Genomic DNA, 9,420 nt, shown 5'->3' on the forward strand with positions numbered 1-9,420 from the left:
CCGCACTCCTCTGTGTGTGGGCTTCATTCCTAAGTTGCCCTTGGGTGGCACCTGGGTCCAGCCCCGCTCCCCTCCTACCTGCCTCCTCGGCCCAAGCCAGGCCAGGGACCTGGGGCCACCCTCGCTTGCCGGAGGCACTTAGCAAAGCCCCGGGGCCAGGCCCTGGGTTGCCCAAGCCCAAGACGTTGCCCAAGCCCTGGGGCCAGGCCCTGGGTACAAATGCCAGCGGGCTCCCAGCAGAACCAGGAAGGAAAATGCCCTTGGCCTGGCTTGCCAGCCAGCTGGGGTGGAGGGAAGCCCCCGTGCTTCTTGCAGGGCTGGGGAGCAGGCACGGCCCCTGCCTGCCAAGGGCCTGTGTCCTGCCCGGGGTTGTTCCCACAGGAGGCACCTTGGGAAGTGCCGTGTGACCCCAGCCTCCGCCTGCATGCTCGGAGGTCGGGCTCAGTTTGGGCCTGGGGGTTTACGGGGCCATGTCTCCCCAACGCCCTGTGCAGAGCAGGGACCGTGGCTCACAGCAGCACCGATCTTGCAGGCAAAGGCTTGTTACTTTGCTGAGGAAGCGGACCCGTCTCCAGCAAGCTCAGCAGCGTTCCTGCCTCCGTCTAGCGTTGGGAAGCAGGCACACCCCGGCAGCGGGAAATATACTGTTCCCTGGATGGGAACACAGCGCCTGTGTGCAGGGGCCCCCCGCTCCCTCCTGTGCCGGGGGTGATGGGAGGAAGGCCCCGATTGTGCCTGCGGTGATGCCAGTTGGTTCGTGTCGTAGGGCTTTAAACAGATGCTCTGGTCCCTTGGTGCTGAACAAAGGTGACCCAGCTGTGTCCCTGATGCAGCAGTCGTCTTCCTTCCGAACTGGGGGCGGCTGTTACCCAGAGCAGGAATCCCTGCAAGGATGCATTCAGTGTCAGCAGGCTGCATCGGTGCCCCGAGCCCAGCACCACTGCCCCGGCAGAGCATCCTGGTGCCCGGAGGTTGGTGGCGCTAGGGGATTCCTCTTTGGAAAAGGGGCTGAGCGCGGTGGTCTGCACGGGCTTATCCAGTCTATGCCGCCATCTTGTATAAAAGGGAAAAACTCCTGTTTTGGTGTCAAGCCAGGTCCTGTTTTTACAGAGGAAATGCTAACAAGGCCTCCGTGGCAGGAGCGAGCCGCGTGGGTCGCTCGTGTCCTGTGTGCCCGGTTGCTCCCCGTTCCTGCCCAGGGAAGAGGAGTTTTCAAACCCGTGATGTTTCTGGGAGGCAAAACTTGCTGCAAGAGCCTGGCTGGGGGCAAGGGCTGAGTTTCCACCTGCCCTGGCCTCACTCCCTGCAAGGCCTCGATAGTGCCCGTGCTGGTTGCGGAGAGGAGGCTGGGGCTGGGCTGCACAGACACCCGGTGCTGGGCATGTTCCTGGGCTAGGACCCCCCACCCCATCAGGCTCCCCACGCCCATACCGGTCCTCATGGGCGCTGTGCTCTGCTTGTCTCCTCCCAGGCATGGCTGACGGAGATCCATGAGTACGCGCAGCAGGACGTCGTCCTCATGTTGCTGGGGAATAAGGTGAGTTGGGCCCGTGGGCATTCATGGAGGTCTCCACCCACCGCCGGGCACACAGCTGTTGCCCAACCTCGGGGCACATTGCATTTGCTGCTGGCACTTGGGAGCTGGTAGGGGAGGGGGGCTGTGCCATCGATGGCTGCCCCACTCCCGTGCCGCTGAGCTGTGTAACGCGGCACTCTCTCGCTGCCAGGCGGACTCCACCCAGGACAGAGTGGTGAAGAGGGAAGATGGAGAGAAGCTGGCCAAGGTAGTTGGGTCGTGGGGACTGGCCTGTCCTGGCTGGGAAGCAATGCCCGTCCTTCCCGGCTGTGGGTGGGAGTCAGTCTCATGGGAGGAACCCACACGTGCACACACAACCCCACTTCCCTGGGGTGCTCTGCTTGCAGTGCCCTGCAGGACAACCTTCCAGCAAAGCCCCCTAAGCACCCCAAGTCCTCCTCTGTCTGGCCACCTCCTGACCCCTCCTTGGGCATGCACCGCTGCGCTGCCTGGGGTGGGCTCCCGTGCCCTGGGGAGAGCCGGGCTGCTCCGGCACTGACCGGCTCCGGTTTTGCAGGAGTACGGCGTGCCCTTCATGGAGACCAGCGCAAAGAGCGGCCTCAATGTCGACTTGGCCTTCACAGCCATTGCCAAGTAAGTTCATTGCCTTTTTGCCCGGCTGCTGGAATGAAATCTGCCCTGTGCCCGTTCTCAGCGGCCACCTAGACAGCTAGCAGGGCTGCAGCACAGGACAAAGCAGGCTGAGGTCCTGCAGTGCAAGCCCCTGCCGGGGTATCCCATGGCCATGCCCTGGGGTCAGCCGAAGTGTGACTTTAATGGGCACTTCAGTGCTCCCCGCATCCCAGCCCAGCATGAGGCTGGGAGGGGGCAGTGGATGCTGTGGGTCTCCCTTGTGGCGGTGGCCCCAGCGAGCGACCCCTTGCCCTAATCTCCCACAGGGAGCTGAAGCACCGGTCCATGAAGCTGCCCAACGAGCCCAAGTTCAAGCTCCATGACTACGTGAAGAAGGAAGTGAGAGGCACCGGCTGCTGCAAATCCTAACATGCAGGCGTTGGCGCCTGGGGCGCTTGTACAGAGACTCGCGTTCGTGTGCCGTCCCCCTCCTCGTGGCCAGTATGTGCATGTCTGTCCGTTGTGTCTGTATGCGCGCACAGGGGAGCTGAGACGTGTGGGACAAGGAGCAGCAGGAAAGGCTCTCGCTGGGCCAGCGCGGTCCGGCCACCACATACCAGAGACCCCACTGCAGCCACGTTCCTGTGCTCGCTTGGTCAGGTGTAAAACCTTGGCGGGCTCCGGCCAGGGAAACGAACCTTTCCTTCCCGCTTCGGTCTTCGCTGGGCTGTCTGGTCTGGAGCCGTGGGCTCTGGGGAGGGTTTGGCACAGGCAGAGAGGGAGGTGGTAGCGGTCTGAGCACACCCTGCAGCGTCATCACGATGGCTCTTGACGTCTCCTCCCCCCGTGGCCTTAGGCAAGCCGCTCCACTGCTCTGTGCCTCAGTTTCCCCACCTGTAAAATGGGTGCGGTGATACTTGCCCCGCAGGGGGTGCCATGGAGTCAAGGGCCGTGTCAAGTGCTATTCTTACGTGACTATGGGGAAACTCGTTGGGTTTCAGAGCCAGAAGGGCAGCCCCGCTCAGTGACGTCTTCCCTCCCGATCTGAAACACTGCTTTCCAAACTCTCCAGCCTGGGGCACGGTGGCTGTCGGCTGCGCACGCCGGAAAGCTTTCCGTCCTTGAGGCTGGTATTTTTGTAGTCGCTCCCCTTGCTCCATCCGTCGGGACTGTCCCTTCCTCGGCGCAGGTTCTCCTTCTTCCGGCAAGGGACAAGAGCTTAGATGTCCGTTTCTGTGTATGCCCCCATTGTACAGAGGAGCCGTGACCATTTCCATGTTTGATAAAGGCTGTGGCTCCCCCTTCTTGCCGTTTCTAGTATTTTGATTGAGGAAAACCCCGATGTGCTGCCGCTTTTTCTAGGTATCTTCACATAGGTGTGCTCGCGTTCGCAGACCGTACCCGCGCTTCGGTTTCTTTCCCACTCTGGGGGCAGATCTTTCCGCTTAAGACCACCGCAGGTCTCAGTAGACCTGTGTAGCTTTGCTGTCATTAGCTGCACAGGTCTGCTGAGAGCCCCATGCCAGCGCCATGCACTGAAATCCTCCTTCATCCCCCCTCTCCCCCAGGTCTTTGGCAGTGCTTTTTTCTAATTTTTATTGCACCTCTAAATGAATGCATCTCTGTTGGGCTGAGGCTGATTCTGAGCAGAGGTTTGCAAAGTTCGTGGCCCTGACCCCGGGCACCCGATGCAGTGAATCTCCCTTTTGCAATCCATCTGAGGCTCAAAGCTCCTCCAGCCAAAAGCAGGTGGGGGGTTTCTTAGCACCCAGTTCAGACCGGCCCGCCCCTTGTCGCATTAAGGTTTGATTCAGGCCGACGGGGGCTGAGTCCACGAGGCCCAGCCAGCGAAGCAGCGAGTGGTCCTGGGCCCCAAAGGAGAGATTTGCTTTTTTAAAGGGATGGACGGACGCCCTGCGCAGGGAGCCCGATACACAGAGTAGCAGCCTGAAAGCAAGTTAGAGTCCTTGCAACAAACGCTGTGACCGGGACCAGGCAAAATGCCCTGGAAATTTTATATTTTGGATGCTGGGGAGGAAAAGAATAACTTTTTCTCCTTCATTTCCTGTGACTTAGTTTCTCACCCAAAAGCATGAAACTGAAAGCAGAAAAAAATCTCTTTTTGCGGAACCCAAGCAGCGAACTTTTAGCAAAACCACCCTTTTTGTAATCAGAGTGCGGGGTCCAATAATGTTTGGTCAATTGACTAGTCAAAATTGTAAAAAAAAAAAAAAGCGCCAAATGGTCCAAATAATACACAGAAAAAAGCATTAGGTTTTCCACCAAGATGTGTCAAAAAACAATTTAAAAAAAATCATATTTCTGTCAAGAAAACTACCAAAAAAGGTAGGTTTTTTTGTAAAATTGCTATAATCTTTGACTGGTCAAAAATATGCAGTCAGTTCACAGGTCAGCTGGCAATATTTGACCTGTCAATTGACCAGCTTGCCAGTTCTAGTTTGGGTGTTAATAAAAAATGTGAGCGAACAGCACGTGTAGGTGTCTCTTCACGAGGTGCTGGCTTTGCACAGAAATACCTTGGTCGCCTGCGGTGCCCACAACTAGGCATGCCTCTGGCTCATCCATGTTTGTTCTCACTTGGGCAAGCACAGACACAGGAGCAAGGGGCAGAGTGGAGCTGGCAGATGGATCAGGTCTCGGGTCTGCTCCGACAGTGGTGCAAGTGGTGCTGGGCTCCTGTAGCTGCTGCTGCCTGCTCAGAGGCTCAGTCCTGTCCTGTGCCTGGCACCTGAGGAAATCAGTGCTTTCCCCAGGTGCCAGGCCCATCCCCTTTCTCAGCACATAAATTGAGGCTGCTGCTGCTCTCCCAGCAGCAGGGCAGAGCCCTTTGGGCCTGGCTCTTTGAAAGAGGTTCCCATGCACCTCCTGCCCTCGTGGGCATGCCTGCAGGAACAGTGCTCCCAGTTCAGTTTGGGGCTCTAATTGGGCAGGAAATGTTTGGTGGTGCAGCCTGCTCCCCTCCCACTCTCCGTTGTGAACCGATCTCTTCTGTACCACAGCAGAAATGAAGTGTTGGTAGCAAGCACCTGCGTTGGATCCGTTTCCTGTTTATTTTGAACACCAGACCAAGCCACTCTCCTGCCTCTGACTCAAGCCCCTCTGTGTGCTACTTGGCTTCTGGCACGATTCTCAATCCTGACCTTGCCTTCAGTGCAACACCTTCAGGGACTCGGTTATATAAGTTCTTAGCTTGTTTTTACATGGGCTTGTACTGCCACCCAGCGATGGAGAATTGTTCAGTCCGTTCAGTCGTAAATAAGGCTCAGAGCGCCGTGTTACCTGCACTAGACCCTTGCTGGCTCTGGTTTACAGCTTTTATGTTGTTCCTGTTAATAAAGATTTTTTAATGATCCTCCTGGTGTCTTGGCTTTGTGATCCAGGGGGCACCGACCTCAGCAGAAAGGAAAATACACCCACTTGCCCCGTTGCTGGGTCTGTCCTAGAGCACAGTTCAGCTCCACCCCATCCTGAAGCCCACTATGCAACTCAGGGTGCAGCCTGAAGAGCCAGCATTAAATGTTCTCATATACCTGGCCCATAGCAACAAGCAGAATACGGAAGGACGCTGCTATTCCTCCTGTCCCTTTAGGTCAGGGATTTTCATGCAATGGTCAGTCCTGTTTATGGGAGAGAGCAGAAGGAGCGTCCGGAGCACTGTCTCATAATGCTAAATGCAGGTGTCCCTTACAACAGATAAAACTGCCTTAGATTAAGCGTGACTTAAATCTTGATTGGTCTAATGCAGCAATTCCCAATCAGGCTGACACCAGATCCTTTCCCAGGTGGGAAGAGGGAAGCAAGCAGGTAAATTAATAAATCCCAGGCCCTGCCTGAATGATCCCCCATGCCCCCTGTCCAGCTTCTTGGCAAGGAGGGAAGCGTTGTAATACGGACATGTTTTGGGAACTGGGTACCACTACTCCGTTCACAAACATTGAAACAGAAGGTTCAAGCCCATACAAGGCTGAGAACCACTGATCCAATGCAACTCTTGCGATGGGCTGTCAGGCCCAGGAGGGAACTGAAACCCACCAAGTAACCCAACAGTGTCTTTTGCAGAAACTTTTCAAGCTGCTATTCATAGGATGCTGGGTGTTTTTCAATCACCCTGGCAGGAAGTCACAGAAGAGACCTGCCACATTTGGCTGAGAAGAATTTAAGCACCAGGAGAGCTACCAGTTAGTGCAGAGCTTTCACCAGGTGGGTGAAGAGGGGCTGCTGCCTTTGGCATAGATTAGCAACCATTACAAAAGTCTTTAGTACCTTGAGAATTAATCCCTAGGAGGTGCCATAGTACAATAGCGCAGCTTGATAAACTGGAGTTACTACAGTCTGCAAGAGCTCCCTGTCCACTTCTGTCAGGGACCTCTTCAGATCCCTCAGGCCCTTCATAGGTTTTGGCAAGAGCTCTTCCAAATGCACCTTGCTACTCAGCAGCAGACTGGACTGACCAGTAAAACTCAGTGACTGCAGTCAGCTCTATTCACATCTCATAGGATGTCTCTTCCCCCACCCATTGCTGAAGAGGCTTCACAGGTAGAAATCTGAGCTCATAGTTACACAACAGAGCAGGGGATGCCTTGCTGCTGTAGGGAGAAATATTTGTAAAGTGCTAAATTACTTGCAGCCTAGCTTCAAGCAGCAGACAACTGCAGTGTGCTCTTTACTTAGAAGAGTGAAGCCAGGGCTCCAGAACAAACTTAGGAACAGCTGAAAAATGCTTAACACCTTGCTGCTACAGGGAGAAATATTTAAGTGTTTTTCAGCTGTTCCTAAGTTTGTTCTGGAGCCCTGGCTTCACTCTTGTTCCAAGTAAAGAGCACACTGCAGTTATCTGCTGCTTTAGGCTAGGCTGCAAGTAATTTAGCTTTGGGCTGGATGAGAGATTTCTGTACATAATGTCAAGGCAAGTTAAATAAAGGGTCTTAACCTACTGTGCTCTCCCTTTAGAGGCACTCCATAAAGCAATTGCTAGGTGGAGTGAACATACTATTAAACCCTAGAAGTAATGGGATGTATGACCATGCAATGCAGCCAACTCATTCCAATGTGAATATGAGGTTATTAATACAAACCATTTCCCCCTCTGTAGTCTTAAGCAGTTTTTATACTAGCTATTTTTTGTGAGCCTGGGGGGGTTAATACTCCAGGACCTTATACTTAAGCATGAGGTCATTTCCAGTGCTTCATAAGCTATTTCAGTCAAAAAACAGCATGTTGAGTTCTGTGCTGATGAGTAAGATTTGGCTTGTTCACAAGGTACAGGCAGCAATGTTTATTCTCACTTTTAATTCACATCTGTGCACAATATGATACAGAGGTAAAAGGAAAACCTGGATTCTACTAATTTCATCATGGCTGGATGCACACTTTAGATAGCCGAAGTCAGTTCAGTGATAAGCTGGGGCAAGACTCTACAGAGCTCACAAGAACAGGGTTTAGTCCCATAACAGCACCTTGAACTACTTTACTGCAAGCATGAGCTCAGGGATGCTCTTTGCCACTAAAAAGCTATTTCTTCCCTCTGCAGTTCTAATGCTATGATCTAGCACAGCAGATCTCACCCTTTGTTGCCCCAGGACCCACATGTAAACACCTATGACCGGTCCTGACTTAGTGCCCCTCACTCCACACCCCCCAAACCAGACACCCAGTGTGGGCCAAGCCCCCCCCAAGCAGCCCCTCAAAGGCTGGAGCTCTGCCGGCCTGCAAGGGAAGAGCCAATGCTTCCCACCTTCTTCTCCTTTAAAAGAGAATCCATTTTTAAAGTTTGTTCACGACCCTTTCATAGTCTTGTGACCTACTTCAGGGTTACAACCCATGGGTTGAAAGCCACCAATCTAGTGCAGCGGGACCCAATCTTTTTGGCAAGCATGCCCTAAAAATCAGCCCTACCTGCTCCAAGCACTGCTGCTCTGCTTTCTGCTCCCTGCCCCCCATACACAGAGGCTGCCTTGGGCTATATGCCTCAGCTCAGCCACCGCTGATCTAGCCAGGCTCATATACACCCTATTCACCCTGACTCCAGGAGCTGATATAGTAGCATTTCATACACGATATAAAAATATCCCCCCGCCCCATCACTTCGTGTCTAACCCTCTGCCACGTCCATGTGAGAACAGAAGAGTGCAATGACAGGGGAGCAGAGGATGTCACGTCCCCAAGGCAGGAGCCTGAAGGCCTGTGCGCCGAGCTGAGCTGCTGTCTCAGTGCATCCGATACCCGCCCGCATGTCCGGGCTCTGCTCACTGGTGTCAGGCTGGCTCTGGTGCCCGGGCCCCTGGAGGGGGAAAGAGCAGAGCAATGCTGAGACAGGCAGAGCTGCCCCCTCTCCCCCACCCCAGGAGCTCCCCCACACAAGGCAGCACCTGAGCCTCAGCACACGCATGTAATCAGCGACCGCGGCAGCGGCGCTCATACGAGGTGTCAGAAGTCAGTTGGGCTCATCACTGGCTCGGGGCCGCCGTGGGCACCGCCACGTGTCCACCTCCACGTGCCCGCATGGCCCAGAGCGCATGCGCCGTGCAGAGCGAAGGGCATACTCTATACCCCAGGCCACACGCACCGCGCAGGACAGTGGCTTGCCCCCCCACTCCTGGACGCCCAGCGCATGCGCCTTGAGGAGCAACGACTTGCTCCTAACCCAGGGTGCATGCGCGGCGGCAGACCACGCTTGCCCCCCATGCTCAGCCGGCCTAGCGCACGCGCCGTGCAGCCCTGAAGGCCGCGCTAGGGCCAGACCCAAAGCTACGGGCCACCAAGGAAGTCCCAGTGCCCGGACTCCTTTCCCCGAGGAAGGGCCCAACAGCTCACTCACCCCACACCTTCAATGCTGAAAGAGCGGGGCTTGGCCCCTGCAGCGCCTTTTATAGAGCCCCCGAGCCCCCTTGAGCCCTTGCATCACCATTGGGCAGAAGGCCGCTAGAAGCAGCCAATAGCCTGTGATCTTGTTCCGACTCCGCCTTCTTCCGGTCCCTATTGGTGCTGGCCCCCTCCCCGCACCAATGCGGCGGCGCGGCGCATCCCGGCCCGAGCGGCTTCTCTTCAAGGCTGCGATTAGCCCAACTACGAGTGAAGGGGGGGATGCAAGAGAGCAATAGCCGCGCGGCTTGTAGCAGAGAGTGAAAGCACAGGCACCAATCAGAGCAGGGCGCGCAGGGGCCGCTGGGGCTTGTAGTGCGCTCGCCTGCGGCCTCCCCGTGCGCGAAGGGAGGGCCCGGGGCCACGGACTACGAGCCCCGGCGAGCCCC

General features: G+C 55.7%; 1 protein-coding gene and 1 long non-coding RNA gene across 2 annotated transcripts in view; one reads left to right on the top strand and one right to left on the bottom strand.

Annotated features, from left to right (window-relative positions):
• The window catches only part of RAB26 (RAB26, member RAS oncogene family), a 104,151-nt gene extending 99,668 nt beyond the window's left edge, over positions 1-4,483 (top strand). Inside the window, exons 5-8 of the mRNA XM_019512745.1 lie at positions 1,472-1,537; positions 1,728-1,784; positions 2,094-2,170; positions 2,476-4,483. Coding sequence (XP_019368290.1) covers positions 1,472-1,537; positions 1,728-1,784; positions 2,094-2,170; positions 2,476-2,578 — 303 coding nt within the window. The 3' untranslated portion in view covers positions 2,579-4,483. The remainder of the gene's footprint in view (positions 1-1,471; positions 1,538-1,727; positions 1,785-2,093; positions 2,171-2,475) is intronic.
• Positions 4,484-7,430: 2,947 nt separating this feature from the next.
• On the bottom strand, positions 7,431-9,192 carry LOC109294565. Its single transcript, XR_002096566.1, has 2 exons — positions 8,988-9,192; positions 7,431-8,450 (listed from the first exon to the last, which is right to left on the bottom strand). It is a non-coding gene; the product is annotated as an uncharacterized LOC109294565 (long non-coding RNA).
• Between the last annotated feature and the right edge of the window lie 228 nt (positions 9,193-9,420).

Source organism: Gavialis gangeticus, unplaced genomic scaffold (genome assembly GCF_001723915.1).
Source record: "Gavialis gangeticus isolate Ggan-Ray unplaced genomic scaffold, GavGan_comp1, whole genome shotgun sequence".
NCBI lineage: Eukaryota > Metazoa > Chordata > Crocodylia > Gavialidae > Gavialis > Gavialis gangeticus.